A 19,730-nucleotide genomic window follows, 5' to 3' on the forward strand; every position below is an offset into this window, starting at 1 on the left:
AAATGCTTACTGACCAGAAATAAACTATCAGGAGGGAACAGGCATGCTTGGTACCAGGCCTGGGGTTCACCTTGTATTTATAAAACAAAACAAATGCCAGAGAGCACTCTTTTAAGAGACAGGATGGAGTCCCCGAGGACAAGAAGCAATAATAAAAGCATCACAAGGCTGTCTTGAGACGTAAACACAGGCCGGAGGAAGCCAGACTCGGCGCTGGAAAAGCCTGGAGGCGGCACGTCCCTTGGTGAACGGGCAGCTCCCAACAGCTGCTCGCATAAGAGGGGCCCAGCTGCCTCAAAAACGCCCAGTGCTCTGGCCTGAGCTTTCCTGCCAGTATCCACTCCCACAAATCCCTGAAGGCTGCCCAGCCCCAACCACAGCGGAGCTCGGCTCTAAGCACAGGAGGGCAGTCTGGGCAGACGGGGGGGATGTGGTGGGCCGAGGCTGGCTTGGGCCTGCAGAGCGGCCAGTCCAGTGGCAAACGTGCTGTCAGTCAGGGTCTGAGTCCTGGAATCTTCCGTGGCTGCCCGCCCCCACCCCCCTCCTCTGCCCTCCAGCAGAACACGCCAAACAGGAGCTGCAGTCACACGCTGGGTAGGTGGTGAGAGGCTACGAGAAGCTGTTTCTGGCCACGGGGCTGGAAGGACCACGGTGGGCACGGGCGGGCCCTGCGAGGCTGTTCCAGCCACCCGATGATTTACTGAGCACTTACGGGGCTCAGCGCTGTTTTAAATCACCCCGTGCCTACATGAACTCATTTCACCCTCCTACAGATGGGGAAACTGAGGAAGTGACCCATCCAAGGTCACACTGCCAAGAGGTGGCAGAGCAGGGTCCACAGGCAATAGCAGGTGCCGCCGCTGCCCTGTGACCTCTCTGAACTTCAGCCTCCTCCCCTTTTAAGTGAAGATACTGGCACCCACGCCCCGGGGGGTGTGTGCAGGACTGTCCCAGAACCTGTAGGTGCAGAGTCCTTGGAGGACTGCCAGCACGTAGTAAGTGTTCAAGAAACAAGAGCTAATTTCTCCTCTTCCCTGCCCGTTTCTAATCGGTGACACAAAAATCAAGTCACTGGGAGGATACTACTGCCCAAGACCAGAGACCAGGAGGCAAGGGGAGGGCACACAGGTGCATAGGCCTCCAAGCAGGCCTCTCTCCCATGGAAGCGGACAGCCACTGCTGGGAACAGACACTTCTGATGCTCCGCTCCTGTCAGCGGGGCCACCAGGGACAGGGGCCTGGCAAACTGGGTGGGCAGGTACAGGCTGAGATGAGAGTCTAACCTGCTCATGCCAAGCCTTTCCTGGGGCATTTGGGAGGGAAGGAGCCCCAGTGAGATGCCAGTGCGGCGGGCAAGCGGCCGGGTGTGGATCACGGAGAGGGCAGGGCAACCGAGTGCCCGCACTGCAGCTCTGCTGGGATTCGACCGCCCAGAGCCGCTGGGACGCCACCACCCTCCTGGCAGGGCGGGGGGAACGTATTCACGGAGAGAATATCGGTGCCGTGTCCGCACTGGACTGCCGGCTCAGTGGTGGAACCAGAGGCCCACAGTCACGAGAACCCGACCCAGGTCAGTCCCCATGCTGGGGCTCCAACCACAAGTGGGTGGTGGGGACATGCGGGGGACAGCGAGGGCAAGTCTGCAGGCACAGCAGCGAGGGGTGCTCCCGCCCCAGCTCACCTTTTGAGCCCCCGAGAAAGCGTGGTAGAAGCAGGACACGTAAGTCATGATGGCTTTCTCATCTGGCCTCAGAGTGCCTACAATATCTGCGCAGAGAGAGAGAGAAAGAGAGAGAGAGAGGCAGGAGAGAGTGAAAGATGCAGGGAGGGCGGCCGGGGCCGGACCCTAGGCTCATGCGGGAGGAATAGCGCTTGCTCTGGACTGGAAGCCAAACCCCGGCTCCGGCTGTGTGGGCACGTACCGCTGAGGTTTCGTAGCGGGAAAGAGGGAAGTCTGAATAGCTGGAGTCCTTTTCTAACCAGACCTGGGTTTGTGACACTAGCTACTGGCAAAGGAAGTAGTCTGGGTAGCTCAATCGGTTAAGCATCCGACTCTTGATTTCGGCTCAGGTCACGATCTTATGGTTCATGAGTTCGAGCCCCGCGTTGGGCTCTGCCCACTGACAGTGCAGAGCCTGCTTGGGACTCTCCCTCTCCCTCTCTGCCGCTCCCCCATTTGCTTGTTCTCTCTCTTTCTCTCTAGTAATGAATTAAAAAAAAAAAAAAAAAAAAAAAAGACTGGTTTAGGGCTAGAAGGGTCAAAAGCTAACTGATCTTTCTGGAAACATCAGTAAGATCACATCTTACATTAACTATCTACTACCCCAGAACAGGCCACCAAACGGTCTCCTAGGGCCCTCAGAATGAACTCCGGATCTCAGACTATGGTGATTCTACACACCATGGCACTGTTATTATCTCCAACCTCATTTTTTCCCTCTCCACTCTTCCCCGAATAAGCCAAGCTCATTTCTGCCTCAGGGCCTTTGCACTTGCTCTACCCTCTGCTTGGAATGCTTTTCCTGCTGATCTTCATCCGGCAGCACCTGCTCATCACTCCAAGTGGCTGCCCACGTCACCCAGCAGAAGCCTCCTGTCAGGGCCCCCAGCCGAAGCAGCCCCACAGACATCTCTATCCCACCATCCTGCCCTACGTGCTCTACTGTGCTTATCACCATGTGAAATGACTTTTTATCTGTGGACATGTCTGTTGTCGGTCATGCCCACTGGAATGTAAGCTCCATGAGAGCAGGGATCCTGCCTGACTCAGTCACTACTGTATCCTCAGTGCCTGGAATAGCCTGGCGCAGGTCAGGCACTCAATAGATACTGTGAGCAAAGACTACACGGGCAGTGACGCCTGGAGTCGGGGGGGATGGCTTCCAGTCGGAGAGAGGCCACTGCCGTCTGCAAGAGAAATGAGGTGAGCGTGGGAGGCGAGAGGCAGCGGCGGCATTGGGCAGTGGCGGCGAGGTGGGCCTGCCTGGCCCTGCCCGGTACCTTCTGCGCTCCCGAAAAGGCATGGTAGAAGCTGGACACATAGGTCATTATGGCCTTCTCGTCGGGCCGGGCCGTGTTCACGATGTCTGTAAGTGAACGACAAGGGTTAAACTGCCCAAGTAGGGGCGGGCGGGGGGCGGGGGAGAGGTGGTCACTCACTGGGATCCAAAGTCTCCTAAGGCCACAGGCATCCCAGGAGAAGGACCCTCAGAATGGATTCAGTGACCCCCAGTGACTCCAGGAGACTTGTCCATAATACCCTCAGCCCTTCCATTCCCTGTGGTCTCTAGGAAGGCCAAGGCTGTGGGAACTGGATTAAAATGAGGCCACTTCCTCTCTTTGAGAGTGGCCTCAAGGGGCTGCTGGACAGTCAACCCCCAGGGCCACCAGAGGCCAGAGACATGGGTCCTGGCTGGGGGTGGTGCACGGCTGGGAAACGGAGCAAAGCCAGAAAGGAAAAACAAACACTCCGCTTTGATGGACTCCAGACTCCACGCCGGGGGCAAGCAGGGAAGACAGCGGCCTTGGATGTCTGCAGGAGCCAGCCCCTCCCTGGCCACCTGGCTTGCCCATCCCACGAGAGGGGCAGGACTCCGACAGGGCTCCAGCAGGACACGCGGGTCCTGTTCTGAGACGTGGGCCCCACAACCAGTCATCTTCCGGCTCCTCCTTCCCCTGCTTCCCCATCCCTGAGCCTGACTGGTCTGCTCAGACTGCTCCCTCTCTGGCTCCCAGGCAGCACCACTGTCCCCGGTTCACCCAGATTCATCCAGCCCTTCTCACTGGCACCGCCAGCTCCTTGAAGTTACCGCAACACATGCCCGCAGAACAGGGTGGTGACTGAACAAAAGGGATGTACTTACCCTCTGCATCCAACATCTTGGGGATGTCTAGATATTTCTCGGCCACTTCAAAGGCATTGTTCAGGTTGGTGACAGGGTCATCCTGGGAGGAGGGAGGTGAAGGAGGGAGGAAGGACTTTGTCAGGGGCAGGGTGCAGAAGCACAGAACGAGGCAGGCCTGGAAGGGAGGCATCCTGGAAAGGGGCAGGACTAGAAAGGCTTCTTTAGGCACTTCTCGGCCCCCTGTGCTGCTATGGGGATTGGGGAGGAGGGCACCCACATACAGTCAATCCTCAAAGGAATGCGTCTGGGAATCTTTGTGGGAAAAAGCATGGACCTTTCCCCCAAAGAAAATGCAGGTGTGCTCTTTTCTCACAACTTCCAGCCCTCCAGCCCCCAGATTGAGACCTTTGTCCTGAAACCCAGAAAGTGTGGTCCAGACCTGAGAGAACACTGGGGGGGGGGGGGGGGGGCAACAGGTCAGGGGTAAGCCGAGAGCTCCCATGGTCCAGCCTTCACACGGTCTCCCCACTGTTCCTAGGATTAAAGACCCTCGCTCATGTGCCTTAGTTGATGTTCAGCTAGAGCCCAATTCGATTCCTCAGAGGAGCTTGAACACGTCAAGTGCAGGCTCGTGCTTCCCCCACTGGGAATGCCCTCCCCTTGGCTCTAGGCTGCCTCCTCCTCCAGAGGCCCTTCCTGGACCATGCCAGCTCACCATGGCCTCCTTCCTCTGCAGTACCTCTCTGGCCCTACCCACTTCCCACCCTCATTCAGCCTGAGCACATGTGCATGGCCTCATGGGGCTGGTTTGCTCTGGACACACTATCCCACCTTCTCCACTGGCTGGGAGCTCCTAGAGGGCAGGACCTTGGTTTTACAGGCTCACAAGCTTTGTAAAGGCAAACGAGAATGGGAACCTGTATGGGAAACACCTGCTGGTAGTGATGGCTTGGAATTCTTCAGCCCTTTTCTCCACTAGGCAGAGAGGAAATGCTTCTAGAGTCTAAAAGGTTAAGGAAGGGGACCCAGAAGGCACGGCCGGCCAGGCCCCAAAATAACCGTGGGCAGTCACAATGCCCATAAGGGGAGAAGGGGATAGTCCCCAAGGGGAGCAAGGGAGGTAAGAATCAGCCACCAAGCCTGGGGCCTGGTGACAGCTGGCACAAGGCTCTCCTAGCCTGCCCATGTGAGCACAGAATCCACCTTCGGATGCCAGCAATAGACGGGCGTGGAAGAGGTGACCCAGAGTCAGGGTCAGACTCTGTGGCTCTCTGGGTCACTGAGGGATGTGCAAGAGGCAAACCTTTCTCAGCTTGTCATACTCGATCAGCTCGGGTCTGTGTCGGTGGATCAGCGCATTGAAGGCAAGGCCATCCTTCCAGCTGGGGATGGAAAGACAAAGGTTAAAAGGAGGGCCCTCTCCCCATGACGTAAGTGCTGACAGCCTGGGGCACCCATAGGAACAATTAATTCCCATTTACTGAGGGAGTGCGTGCGCCGGGCACTGCAAGGAGACCGTCTGGCAGAGTGGCCATGAGCATGACTGCTAGAGCCAGCTGGTCTGGGGTGAGATCCCGCCTCTGGCACTTACCGTCAGTGTGACCTTGGGCAAGCCCCATAATCTCCTACTCCCTCGGTTTCCATGTCTGTAAGACGGGGCAGTAAGAGTAGCTACGCTTCGCTGGGTTGTTATGAGGACTGAATGAGCGAATACACGTAAACGCTTAGCCCGGCGCCTGACCCGTGGCTAGTACTTTATGAGTGAGTGCTGGCCTCCGGGATGGCCATGACCTGCTGAGCCCTGTACGTGCAAGACCCCGCCGAACGGGATGGGCCTACAGTGGAGGGCAACAGCCCACCGTGGGAGACCAGTGCGTGCGCCCCGACCCGTGGGACAGAACCAGGGAAAGGGAAAGAGGGCCAAATGGGAGGACGGGACTCCATCCTGGGGCGGGATGAGGGAAGGCGGTGGGCTGGGGTGCTCTGGCCGGGCACTCACCTGATGTGGAAGTTCTGCACGTTGACGTTCTTGTATGGGGCCGTCTTCCTCTGGCACCAGAGAAGCAGCCCTTCCTTGGCGGAGGTCTCTGCAGAACGCACAAGGATGGTGAGCACGGGCTCAAAACCCCATCCCCACAACCCGGCCCCGTCGAACGAGACTTTCAGCCCAGGCACAGGAGTCGGACGGAAGAGCAGCAGGGCCAGCAGGAAGAGGCCCTCGTGTTCCAGACACCCGGCAGACCTCTGCTGATCCCAACCGCTGGCCTGCACACCGAGCCCGGAGAAGTCACTTGCCCAGGGTCACCCCAGGAAGTGGTAGTGACAGAACAGGCCAGGGCCGGACGCCGCGCCACGTCTCTGCCCGCAAAGCCCGTCCCTTTACCCTCCAGAACACACTGCCAAACAAGCCCCTGATGCTGGCCTTGGACTCTTCTGAACGGTGAAGAACCAGCCAAGGGGCCTGAGCGCTGGGCCTTGCACACCCGGGGTCTCCCGGATGTGGCGGCGGCTTCAGGGAAGTGGTGAGGGAGGGGTCCAGGGCATCTGTCTGCTCCCCGTGGGCGGCTCCGGGAGCGCGGAGTGCAGGGTCACCGCTGCGGCCTTTGCGGGAACCCGCTCCCCAAGCTGGCCGGGATGACTGTGCTCACACCATGGCACACACATGTGCTTGGAGGGACTGGCCCCAGGTTCACGGAGGCAAAGGTCTGAGGGTGGGGGTGTCAAACAGAAACATGTAGGCGCTAACGCAAAAAAACCAGGCCAGGCCTGACTCTGCCACTGGTCTGCTCTGCGACTCAGATTCCTTGACTGGAAAATGGGGACATTCATGCCCACTCGACAAGGGTCGTGTGAGGGTCCGCTGAGACGGAGACCATGGGAGCCAGAGGGCTCTGGGTGGATGCCAGAGCTGGGCGGCTGGCCGGGGACCCTTCACCCGCAGCCCGGGCCAGATCTCACTAACCACTCTTGCTCGGGGCCAGGCCCCGTGAGTGATGCCGGGAAACACGGAAGAGCCTCAAGCATGAAGACAAAACCCCCAAATCACCATCTAACGCACCCCAACCTGGACAGGACCAGGACAGGGAGAAGAGGCTGTTCTTTGCCAGGCCTTAGGCTCTCACCTTCCACAGAGATGTCCTGGATGGCGAACCTGAGGATGATGGTCCAGATCATTCCCAGGGTCATCTTTGCATTGCCGTCCACAATCTCTGCATGCACGGAAGGGGGCAGAGGGTGAGAAGGTTGCTGAAACCAGAGGGGACTCCTTCTGGCTCTACGTAGAGATTAGCTCCGATGGTCCAAAGGGAGCCGTCCAGGCCTGGCCGCCACCCTCCCTGGGAGATGCTACATGGACACTGGGAAGCACCGTCCCCCAAGCCTTCTGATGCTCAGCACCTGCGGGCCCCCATGCACGTGTTGTCCGCCACACAGGCCTGTTCTCACCCGGCCAGCCCGTCGTCTCGCCCAGCTCAAAAGAGCGCTCCTCCCTGACACGTGTCCCAGGCGCTGGGCCCGCACTCCCGGCCCTCTGTGTGCACCTCCCTCGTGCCGTCAAGGGTGCATCTCCCCATGGCGGGTGCGTGCCGCGCTACTGTTGACAGTCTGCCCACTTCCTTCCAACCTCACTGCTGCCACCGTTGTCCAGGCCACTGTGGTCTCCCCCCGAGAGCTCGACACACCACCTCCCCCTCCGTGCCCCGTGCAGTCTACCTCCACACAACAGCCAGGGTGCCCACTTTAAAAGGTGCATCAGATTTGTGCCACTCACCTGCCCGAAGCCCGACTACATCTAAAATGAAGCCCATGTTCTCAAATCCCACTTACAAACCCTGCCCTGGGTGACCCTGCCCCTTGATGCCCGGCACACCCCGGCCGTGTCCTTTCGGCAAGCCAGGCTTTCTTGCTAGAAGGACCTCACGCCTTTTGTCCACCCACGAAGTGCACCCCTTGACCCTTTCCTCGGGTGGCTGTCCTTCCCACCCCCTAAGCCTCTGCTGTCACCTCTCCGAAATAACCCCCACCAACCACCAATCTGAAGTCAGGTGCCCGCCCAGTGCCCCTCTCTCGCCGGCACCCTGCTCTGCCCCTCACATGCTAACCATCATTTGTAACCACGTATGTGCTGGTTTACTTGTTCACTGCCTGCCTTTGAGATCGCCCCTCAGTACCTGGCCTCGGCCCTTGTGAAAGACAGGATGCTGCAGGACAGGGAGAGCGGCCCCCAGGCTCGGCCGGGAAGGTACATGCTTTCTTCACTAACCGAACAACTACTCTCAAACTTCTGGGAGTTGCCTCAAAGGTCTGTACCACATGGTCTTCAGCTTCAGTAGCTTACAGAAAAATCATCTTGGCGACACTCAGGGCGCCATGTGTCTACTGCTGGGTAAGAGAAGTGCAAGTGGCCTCATCCCTGAGTCTGCCAGCCAGATGTGCCTCTGCAGCCCTCTAAACGCCTTCCACCCTCCAACATCTCAGCACGGCAGGTGCAGGAAGAGAGACCTTGCTCACAGACCCTCGAGAACAGAAAACTCCAGGGTGGGCTTGATTTGGAAAGGAGGTAGAGTGATCACCCAGGGGACAGGGCCAGGCCTTCCCCAAGGACACACTCGAGAGGAAAGGGTGGGGCCCATCAGCCACAACGGAGGAGAACCTCCCTCCGCCCCCTAGAAGCCACAGGTTGATGGCAGAGGGTGGTTTTCGTCTTGAGAGTGTCAGGATAAGAAAACAAGCACAGTCCACTGCCCAGAGGCAGGGGAAGGACGGCAGGACACAATGTCTGCCGGGCCCTTTCCCAGGGCTAAGAACCCCATACAGGGAAACCAGGCAGAGTCTCTCCAGCCTGGGGCAAGGGCAGATATCCAGTCAGGAAACCTATGCTGCGTTCCTCCCAAGTGCCAGGCACTCCACAGCAGGGGAATGCACGCAGTCTGGACAGGCGGCTGGAGCTCCCACACCCAGCCGGCTGCACAAGGAAGCTGATCATGGAGGGCTCAGAGAGCTCCCACGAGGAGGAAGACAGATTCTCTCATGACACATGCACCAGATGCTTCCCGGACCTACAGCTGTGCCCCCAGAAGACAGTCATGTTTTGGCTACGGCCCAGACCATGTGGAGGGTAGGGCGATGGGAGGCAGGGCAGGGGCCGGGGCTCTCAGGTATTCTGAAGCCCTCGGGGCACCTCTAGTAGCTGCTTTCCAGCTTTGTCCCGGGGCCCAGCGGTCACAGGGACTGGGAGTGAACCAATCTGGGCATGAACGCAGAACATTTCTAGACGGGAGTTTTTCTCCAAATGAAGACTGATGCATGCCACCGGGTCTCTCCTCTAACCCCTTCTGTATTTACAGGCTAGCATTTGAGCAAAATAAGTGCAGCTGTGAGAAGCAGAAGGCTGGAGTGGAGCCAGGAGGAAAGATCCATGCAAGGACAGAAAATCTGAAGGCCGACTGATTTTGGGGGTTTTGCTTTTTTTTTAAACAAACACCAACCACCTCAACTGTGGCATGTGACGCTTGGCACCCCTCCCCGAGAGGTCCCAGCCGGGGCAGAGCCTTGGAACTCAGTACGCACACTCTGGCCTCAAGTCTTGGCCAACCTCTCAGAGCCCTGTCATTAACAGCAATTAGTTTTCTTTGTTTTTTAGAGGCTGGGACAACATGGATGTCAGGGTGTAGGAAATCCTGCTCTAATGAGCTGAACTGTGAGTGCAAGCTGACAGGGAGCTTCTGGGCTCCATCAGGCCTCGCCTCGTCTCCAAAAGCGCCTGTGAGCTCGAGACGAGCTGGCTGCCGGAGGGCAGCGTGTTGTTGCTCTAGTGGAAAGGTCTAGAACGAAGAATCGCAGTATCGGGTGTCCCCACGGGGCACAGAGGGTCCTGGGTATCCAGTCAGGGGCCAAACTCCCTCAGGCCCTGCAGCCAGCAAAGTCTGGTTACTGACCTTTGGACCTGCACTCCCCACCCCAGAGCCCTGACACCGGGCCTCGAAAGTCCTTCTCCCCTGAGATCTCCAGATACCAGGCAGGGCCAAAGGGCAAAGGTGCTCCAGGCACAGGGACGCCAGGTGATGTGACTGTCAGTGTTTCTGGGGCCCAGCACAAGGGCCAGTGAGGGTGTCCAGGGTCCAGGACAAAGTCATTCCTGCCCTGCAGGAGAGGCCTGCCCTGCATAACTGGGGGCACTGGATTCCCGAGTGTTAGATTATTCTGTGGGTGGAAGGGAGGAGGAGCTTGGGGACCCAACGATCACATCGAGGGCAGTCACTGTGGTCACTGCTGGGGTATATACTGGGGCTTTATACCCCACCAAGTGCTCTCTCTGCCACCCACACAGCTCCTGCTTGGAGTACGGAGGTTGAGGCTCTGAGCCTGCAAGCCAGGGACCGAGCTGTCCCATCCCCGCTCACCTTCTGCTCCGATGGAGACCAGCTTGACTCCTTTGCTGGCGATGAAGTCTAGGGCTTTGTTCACATTGTTGATTTTGTGCACTCTCATCTTGCCCCGCTCCGGCTTAGGTAACCGCTCACCTGAGAGCCACACCCCGAGAAAGAGGGGGAGAAAGGGAAACTTTAATGTCCCTACTGCCCTCCAGAACTGGCCGCCATGGCACTCTGGCCCGCCCTCCCCCCACAGGCCGGCGCCTGGATGCGCTGCAGTGCAGTCGTTCAAAGCCTCAGTCTCTTCCCGGCAGCTTAGGGACAGCTGGGGTGGGCCGAGTCCCCGGGACGTGGGACAGGGCACCTGTTCCGGGTGTGGGGTGTGCTGCGTTGCACAGGAGCCTCACCTGAAATGACCTCCAGAAGGAGCATGAGCTTGAGCCCGTCTCGAAAGTCCTCGTCGATGTTCTCGATCTGTGTGCCAGCCTTCCTCAGGTGGGAGTTGCACCAGGCTGTGAACGTCTGGGGAAGCACGAGAGAGAGGCCTGGAGGGTCAGTGTGACCGTTGGGGCCTTCTAACAAAAGGGCTGGGCCACCACCCTGACCCTGGGACAACAGTGGCCACCACGGGGCCTTCCTATACACTGTTTCTGGTCCTTAAGCAACCCAGGCAAGTCAATCTGAGGAAAGCGAGGCTCAGGGTAGTTAGCAGACCCGCCGCACGATTGTCTGGATGATAAGTGGCACAGCATGGACTAGAACCCAGTCATGCAAATGTGACCCAGCGCCACACCCCGGGTGTGGAAACGAGACACAGGGTCCCCGCTCTTACGTTCTTTGGGACAGACACACAGAGCCCTTCACCACCTCCCCCGACCCGAGCAGGCAGATGAGACCACAGGTCCTAGCCGGTGCTGGCTTCCTCGCCTCTCAGGTAGGAGCCCTTGCCGGCACAGAGATGACCCGAGACAGGAAAGCAGATGGAAAAGAAAAGCCTGCTGAAAATGTAACGTTTCCTTCCAGTCAGTCTCTCTTGGAGTTTTGGGTGGCCTGGCAGCAAGCGCCTCCCCTAAAAGGCCGGGAGCACAGAGCCTCTGAGCCCTGCGCAGGCCTCCATTCCTTGGAGGACATTCCACATCCCACCCTTCCAAACCTGAGGGGAGCTCAAGGAGGCTGGAAGGCAAGTGGAGGTAGGCACCCCCCTGCCAGAGTTAGACAGCCATATCCGAGGAAGTGTCTGAAACACAGGGCACGCAGATGCTGGGACATGAAAGGATGCATTCGGGTACAGAGGGCCACAAACGGCAACCCAAATCCCAAATCCCAACTCCAGAACACCCAGCACAGGGCACCAGCCACTCAGGCCCCGCTGGCCGGGCATGTCACCGGACATCAGCCCCCAGGAAGCGCGTCACACCAGTTAAAGGCGGACGCGTCTAGACACCTTCTGGGGAAACCGGCCCAATTAGCCTCCCACGGCAGGGTCTGGGAAAAATGCCACGCTTCTGTTTCTCACAGAACCCCCATAACCCGCACCCCGCCCTGCCGCCTCCATCTGCGGTGGCCAGCATGGATGTGGGCGGAGGGCCAGGAGCGTACGAGCACACGCTCCGTGCCCAGGCGCAGGCAGAGGCCACGTGGGGGGCGAGGGGCTTCCAAGGAGCCTCTGGCGGAGCACCATGTGTTTTGACAACTGTCGCCGCTCCTGCTCATTCAGACGCAACACTAGGCCCCTCCCAGACAAAGGAGCCACCTAATCAACACGCGTGCAGCGAGGATGGGCGTGAGGTTTCCTTCCAAACCCAAACGGTGGATGTGAAGAGTTCCTCTGCACGGGGGACACAGACCCCATCCTGTGTGGAGCTGTCCCCTCAGTAAGGGTGCCTGGACCCTGCCTGCGCCTCTCCTAAACCGGCACCTGCTGATCCCTCAAGATCAGCCTGAAGCGCAGCTCCTCTGAGACGTCCACACCGACTGGCTCACCCCGGCCCGATTCTGACTCGGATGCTCCCCCCTCTGCACAGGTATCATAGCACCTTTCTCTCGGGCTCTTACAGTTGGGTGTTGTCCTCTGCCTCCGCACATGCCTGAACTCTGGCCACCAAGCGGGTGCTCACACTGAGGAAGCAGGAATGTGCCTTCTCTGCCTCATTCCCCAACCCCCTCTATACAGCTCTGAATTCAGACAAACCAGAGCCAGACTGCTGGTTACACTACTCATATGGAAAGATCATCCGACCTTCCTTAACATCTGCCTCCCCGTCTGTAACGTGGTGGCGAGGACAGCACCCAAGTCACGGTCAGCGTGAGGATTCGCGATGGCGGAGCCCGCAGAGCACATGACGGCCCCGGTCGTCGCTGTGCCTCCCCAGATCTCCTCCTTTCCTGAAATCCTGCCACTGCTTCCAGAGTATCCTCTCCTTCCCCTGTCTGCCCTGGCCACCACGCAGCCCCCGGCAGCTCTCAAAAGCATTCTCTAGTCATTCCGTGTGTTACTAGAGGTTGCCTGCACGTGTGCAAGCTCCAAGGGGGCAGGACTTCCGTCCCACATCTCACATGCCCTTGTAATGTCTGAGGCACGGCCAGCTGCGGTGCTGGGCAGCGAGACGCGACTCAGCCGTCCTACAAACCAGCGGGCGGCAGCAGGCCGGGCTGGGGCAGGAAGTGGCCAGGAAAGCTGGCCTCTGCCCGTGCGTGTACCTGAAAGATGCCTGCGAGCGGCAAAGCGACCGATCGTATCCCAAGGCTGAGGACGGAAGAGGGCGATTCCCAGAGGGCAAGCTCCCCAGTGCTCCAGTGCTGCTGGGGCCAAGATGTAGGCCCCTGGTCTGCACGCAGGGCCAGAAACGTGTCTAAATGGCAGCCCTCATCACCTCAGCCTGCCTGGGTTATGCCCACGTGCTCTCAAAGGGCACAGGTCTGGGTCTCAATGCCAACTCCCGGACCTACTTACACCTCAGTTTCCTTCTGTCGGATGGACTCACCAGAATCTACCTCCCGTAGCTGCTGCAAGGATTAAGTGGGGGAGAGGCTTTAAAGCACCCGACACGGTACCTGGCATAAAGTTAATGCCAGATGAATTGTCTGCATGCACAGTGGCTGCTCCCCTCTCTGCAAAGGCCCTTACCCCACCTCCATGGTTTGGAGAGGAAATGAAATTGCAGGAAACCTTTGTCCTGTGGAGGCTGGGAACAAAACTCGCCTCGTGGGGTTCAGGCTATCTGTCCTCACAAACGTGTACCCCATCCTTTGCTCATCTTCTCTGGGGAGCACGTAAGAGCTCTGGGGCTTGGGGCTCACACGGACCTGGGTTCAATTCTGGCCTCTGCCGGTGAGGCAACCTGCCCGAAGGGTAGCCCTGGAGAAGCAATGGGCCTCACGTTGTCCGACGATGAAGTGGGGACAGTTAACTTCTCTTAAATGAAGATCGAACAACATAATGCAAGTTAATCACTTCAGACTGTGCCTGGCACAGATTCTGTTAGCACTCAGGATTACACGTATGTCCAAAAAAAGACCTATTTTCAAGTCAACGGTCACTATGCCCTGTACTTCTGTGTCCCTAGCTGGAAGCAGGCAGCGTCCTCAGCAGGACACCGAGCAGGTGCTTAGGAAGCGTATCCGCTTGCCTGGCCTGGGCAGCGAGAAGGAAGAACTCTCTCCTGAGCCGGCCACAGACAGAATGGAAACCCCACCGACAGGCCTCCCACCCCTATGCCCCGCGTGGCTATTTTCTCCTTCTGGAAGATGACGGGCACGTGCTGACACTCGAGGCTCACAGACGAGGAGAACAGGCCCTCACAAGGCCATCTTCAGGGAACGAATCAACCCCAGACCACCACTTCTTTACGCAGTGACTGGGCAGCAGGAGCTGGGATCTGAACGGGACATTAAACATTCGGTTGTTCCTAGTTGGCCACAAGAATGACTCTCTACTCGACACTTTCTCTCCCTACCGGTTTAGGCTAAGATGCGTGGGGTAGACAGTGTGGAGGGGTGGTTTCAATAGACAGAGGCCTCGTGTGCCCACCACACCACCCACCGCTGTGCAAAATTCTCAGAGCATTGAGCTACAGAGCCCAACTGCCGACAGGTCCCCTGCTCCGCACGCCCCAGGCCCCCGTGGGGTTGGAATACGTCCATTCCCTTGACAAGCATTTGCTGGGGGTCGACCCCAGGCCAGGTCCTGTGCCGAGGACACAGGAGTGAGCAAAAGTGGACACAGCCTGCACTCTCGTGGAGCACCCAGTCTGAACAGGGAGAGGATGTCAGTAATCAAGCGACCGCTCAGCTACAGAAATAACAGCCGCAGGAAAAGTAATAGTAATGACCGGAGCGGCCACCTCTATAGAGCTCACTACGTGCCGGGCACTGTTCTAGGCACTTTGTCACGTATTAATTTCTCCCAGCTGCATACCTACCTTGTGGGGTAGGAGCCACTACGGGCTCATTTTACAGATGAGGAAACCGAGGGCCGGACAGGTGTTGTGACTTGACCACAGGGAGTCACGCACCTGCAGTTACGGAGCCGGACCTAAAGCCAGGTCCTCTGAGCCCCAGAGGCCCCACTCCAAGGTGTCATGCATTTGCCCTCTTCCCCGCTGCCCCCAGAAACGGACCTAAAGAGCATTCAGCATGCAAGCTCCTGATCTAGGTAGGGGCAGACACGGGGTAGTTTCCGAGGTAATTCTCTCACTCTGATAGGACTGAGAATGAGTGAAGACAAAAAATAAGGGAGACTGTGCAGATAACAAGAACAGCATGTGCAAAGGCCCTCCAGGAGGCTGGAGAGAGAAAAAGAGGGAACAAGGTAGAGCCGCTGTGCCATGAGGCTGGTGGGGCCTACCTCACGGGGCCTTCCAAAGGTCACATTGGCTGCTGCTGGCTGAGGACAGAGCTGAAGGGGGCAAGGGTCAATGCGTGAGGACCAGGAAAAAAAGAGAGTAAAAAGCCTCCAAGAGAAACTCGGCAGTGGGAGGAAGACAGAGGAGCCATGCTGGAGATACTAACTGTCGTGACTGAGAAAGACAAGCTCAGCGTTTCTATTTTATTGGGGGGGGGGGGGGGTTTGTCCAGAGCTACTGGCACCCTGTGGGAGGAGGAAAAGACAAAGAGCATCGAGCTCAGCTAGGCTTTATTGTTAAGGCCATTTTCATGGTAAGCACGGACTCGGAACAGTGGCCCTGTCCTCAGGTGCTCAATGAATTTACTTGGTTGATTTCCAACTTGGAACCCCTACTAGACACTGGGCATGGGAAGAAGCGAAACAGATGCAGAATTTACATTCGGGGGGGGGGGGGGGCATGCTAAAGGTAATTATGCAACCATCGCTAATTACTGCTTCCTACCATTTCTACATAGGGACTCTTTAAAACCTCCAACCTCATGGTCGTGTAAACTATCATCTCCATTTTACAGATGAGGAAACTGAGGCGAGGAGGGGTAAGTGACTTGCCCAAGGTCACAGAGCTCATCAACAGTTTCAAACAAGGGGCGGCTGCTCATCCACAAGGCCTGAGTGGGACGCTAAGTACGCTTGGCAAAGCAGAGCCAGCAGAGCAGAGTTAGGATGGCCCCAGCCCCACCTCAGCCCCCAAGCTGGAGGGGAGCTCACAGAGTGAGGCGGGCAGGCAGAGCTATGCCTCCAAAAGCTCCCCTACTTCTTCAAGGGTGGCCTGGACCCACTGTGAGGCAGCAAAAACAAAGCCAGTGGTGGCCCTGTTGCTCCCAGCCTGTCCTTGCCATTGTGAGAAGGGAGCCTGCGCCCAGCCCTCGGCCTATCTGGGGAGGAAGGAAGGATGTGGACTTGTCTGTCTTTGAGAACACACGTGAAAAAAAAAAACCACAGAGAAGAGGCTTTAGAACTTGCCTCTGCACACTGGCAGCCTGTTCAAGATTCTTCTCTGGTTGCTAAAATAGCACAGGGTGTGAGTGGGGGAGAGGGAGGGCCGGCAGAAGAGAAAGAGGAGCTTGTTGGCTCCTTTGGGACCCAGTCACCACTCCCAGTGCGGTGGTGCACCGGGGACGGCAAGCTTCAGAGGGGCCCCTGGGCGGTTTCTGCTTTGTCACTCTGTATGTGGGGGGAGGGAGAGGAGGCCATCACTGGTCATAAAGTCCTTCCTGTGTCACAAGGACCCCTCCCAGTGGCCAGGATGTGGGGCGGCTGGGTGAATGAATGATGGATATTGTTCTGGAGGTGACCTAAGCAGCCGGGAATGTGGCAGCAGGGGGCTTTAATGAGCCATTCATCAATGACTCCTTCCTCCAACCCAAAGAGGTAAACCCTGTCTACTCTGGGGCAGTACTGAATCCGAAGCAAACATCTTAAGACAGAGCAACCAAGTGGCATTCCAGTGGGGACAGTGATGGTGAGTGCGAGAGGAAAGGGTCCTGGTGGGATGAGGCCGCCCAGCTGAAAAAACTTTCCTTCCCTCTTCTTCTCAACGACTTCCTATTACAAAACACGGTCCCTGTTACAAAACACGGTCATAGTACTGAAGGGGGTGGTGTGGAGGGACGTGTCTGTTGGGAGCTGGGATTCCACTGAACCCAGAATAAAGGGAGTCTCTTGCAAAGTCAGTCTGGGTCTGGAAGCAGGCTCAGCCCAGTCCCTTGGCGGGGGGCGAGCATGCTGGCTTCAAGGATCGGCCCCGGCAAAGAGGGCTCCTGGACCAGGGTCGAAGGCTGCACTATTTCTACTCACGCGGCAGATGCTCACATGTGGATTCCATTGACTCCACGCTTCACACGATTTTAGGAAAAACTCTTTGCTGCCTCACACCGCACCCCCCGCCTTCCACCGTGTACGCTGCCCACCCCCTTCGCAGGACAGCCCGGGCCGACAGCCTGACCCACGAGGCCCAGGACTGACTGCAATTGGTCACGGCAAACTCCCCCAGGGTACACGGAGGCAAGACAGGGCTCCCTACGGTGCCGGGAGTTTTCAGACCCCGTCTCTGCAATACCGTGTCGGGTTTGCCGCTCCGCTGGGGCATCAGCTGCCTTGAGGGGGAGGGCGCCGTCCCACTTCCTGAACTCCCACCTTGCCTGCTGTGGCCTCTGATGCTGCCCATGGTTCCTGCTTCCACGGGTCCTCAGGAAGGGTGTCTGGGGCTTGGACACAAGGGAGGGACGGCTATTTATTCCTAGGACAGGCATCCAGCCTTCTTATCGCCCATCTGCCTGGCCACTGCCAGGCTTCAGACAAGGCCTAGCCCCAGCGGGGCATCTTTTCAGTTCCTGAAAGCAGAAACTGCTCCCACCATAAAGGCCCTTTCAGGGCCCGACAGCTCAGCCGAAGGGAATCTGGGTTGCCAGTGGCTCAGGCAAAAAGGCGATCACCCTGGCAACATCCACACGGACCGTCCAGGGAGCGAGGGGCTCTGTGAGCCTCTGGACGGTTCTGAGATCGTATGTGTGAGTACTATTTTTGAAGACCCACTGCCTTTACCAGATCTGAAGGGGACAGAAACCAGGGAGCAGGCTGAGAACAGATATCGGACTGGTCATGATAACGTGGCCACAACGTAGATGGATGCAGCCCCGCCAGCACGGGAAACTGAGGCTGGTGGTTTCGCAGCACGGGGGACACAGTGAGCTGCCCGCCCAGGACTCAATCCATAGCCAGCCAGGGGCAGAGCAGGCATGCTGTGTGTGCCTGCCCCATGACGACATCACCTAATTCGAAAGCAATTACAGGGAAATATGGAATGTTGCTTATGTCCTGGCCCGACGCTGCCTTATTCGGACTTTTCTCAGCATACACAAAAAAGCTCTGACTTCCCAGTCGGAGGAGAGGTATAAATACCGCAGAGTGGAGTAGTGAGCATTCCAAAGGTCCTGCGTGTCCATCCAGAAACCAGCTTTCCCCCACACCCCCTCCCCGGCAGCCAACGTTCCTGCCTCGGCCAGTCACCCTGTAAAGCACCAGAAAGCGAGCACGCTGTCACTCCAACGGACTGACTTGCGTGTAGTTCCTACCTCGCGATAAGTGCTCGTCGAAAACTTTCCTGTAGGTCTTTACAGGGCCGGTTATTTCTCACCACTCAGGACTTCCCTCAGATGACATCACCCCAGGTCTTCCTTGCCCTTGACATCTGCACCATGCAATCACTTTACTCCGGTAGGTCATATTCATTGTACTTATTACTCTCAGAAATTATGTCCTTTGTCCAGAACCAGTCTTCCTCCCAAGCCTACCAGAATCTCTAGGAGAGCCGAGTCCTGTTTGCCGCAGGACCCCACTGCCTTGCACAGTTGGTCCTTAGTAAATCCTACAATGAATGGAATGTGTTTGGGGCCTCTCACGTCTAGTCATTTATGACTTCATGGTTTCTAATCCCATTTTGTACTGGTGAGAGTCCCAAGATTTAGGGCTAAAACTGCTTGCTTTCAAAGGTTCACAAAGATAAATCCTGGGGCTACAGATATTCCACACGCAAGCCACGGAAGATGCTGCTCGCGGCTTGCCACTCCAACAGAAGGACAGGAGTGAGCCCTCAGGAGCCTCATTCACTCAGGCATCAAGGCCACTGGACTTGCAGAGACCCTGGCTCAAGGGCGGGACCTAGGCGGTGGGTAGCAGTGGGCAGGCTACGAGGCAGGCTGAGGAGAGGACAGAGTGGCACAGTGCTCCAGAGCAAGGGCTCTCGAATCTCGAATCTCAAACATGGGTTCAAATCCTCGCCTCGCCACTTACTGTGCGAGGCCTTAGAAAACAGAGGTCATCTCCCTCAGCTTCAGTTCCCTCCTTTGTAAAATGAAGGTAATAGGCACGGTGTGAGCATTCAATAGGGCAATACGCACAGGCTGCGGAGAGTAAGTGATCAGTAGATGCTCCATTCGTTACTGTGTAGTTCCTGTTCCAAAGGGGCGAAGCCACACACCCCCAGTATTGCTGGCTACACTCCGGCGGCTGACACAAAGTGGTCTTCCCCCAAACCTCCCTTCCCTTAGCCTGGCCACGCGACTACCAAACCAAAGGAATATAATGATCAGACCTGGTTTTTCACACTCCCCGAGATCCTTGAAGTCCAGAGGTCCTCGACCCTGGCTGTACCTTAGAATTACCTGTGAGCTCTTCTGGTTTTTGTTATTTTCTCTCTCTCTCAGTTTTTAAGACAATGAATACTGTTTTCAGCCACCAGGCTTTGAGGCAATTCGCTACCCAGCAGTAGATAACTAACGCAATATGGAAGCAGAGTTGCTGTATCACACGTATGCGTGTATTCTTTTTAATCAAGTGCACAGTTTGGAGAGCCAATTTTTTAAAACTGAGTTGTAATCCACATACCATAAAACCCACCCTTTTAAAGTATAAAAATCAGTGAGCTTTAATTTATTCATGAGGCTGTACAATTATCTATCACCACTATCTAATCCCAGACCATTTTTATCACCCCAAAACTGCGAGCACTCCCCATTTCCCCTTCCCCGCTAGCTCCTGGCAACTGCTAATCTACTTTCTGTCTCTATGCATTTGCCTTTTATGAACATTTCATATAAATGGAATTAT

General features: G+C 57.0%; 1 protein-coding gene across 2 annotated transcripts in view; it reads right to left on the reverse strand.

Annotated features, from left to right (window-relative positions):
- Positions 1 to 19,730, reverse strand: part of ACTN4 (actinin alpha 4) — a 70,834-nt gene that overhangs the window by 16,269 nt on the left and 34,835 nt on the right. Inside the window, exons 2-8 of one of the 2 annotated variants that reach the window (XM_049621304.1) lie at positions 10,624 to 10,738; positions 10,247 to 10,366; positions 6,968 to 7,054; positions 5,845 to 5,932; positions 5,149 to 5,227; positions 3,864 to 3,945; positions 1,682 to 1,767 (exon numbers count right to left, since the gene is read on the reverse strand). In XM_049621304.1, the coding sequence (XP_049477261.1) occupies positions 1,682 to 1,767; positions 3,864 to 3,945; positions 5,149 to 5,227; positions 5,845 to 5,932; positions 6,968 to 7,054; positions 10,247 to 10,366; positions 10,624 to 10,738 (657 nt within the window). Of the gene's footprint in view, positions 1 to 1,681; positions 1,768 to 3,000; positions 3,087 to 3,863; positions 3,946 to 5,148; positions 5,228 to 5,844; positions 5,933 to 6,967; positions 7,055 to 10,246; positions 10,367 to 10,623; positions 10,739 to 19,730 lie in introns of both variants that reach the window. The other variant, XM_049621303.1, reaches the window with a different exon arrangement.

Source organism: Panthera uncia (genome assembly GCF_023721935.1).
Source record: "Panthera uncia isolate 11264 chromosome E2 unlocalized genomic scaffold, Puncia_PCG_1.0 HiC_scaffold_19, whole genome shotgun sequence".
Classification (NCBI taxonomy): Eukaryota; Metazoa; Chordata; class Mammalia; order Carnivora; family Felidae; genus Panthera; species Panthera uncia.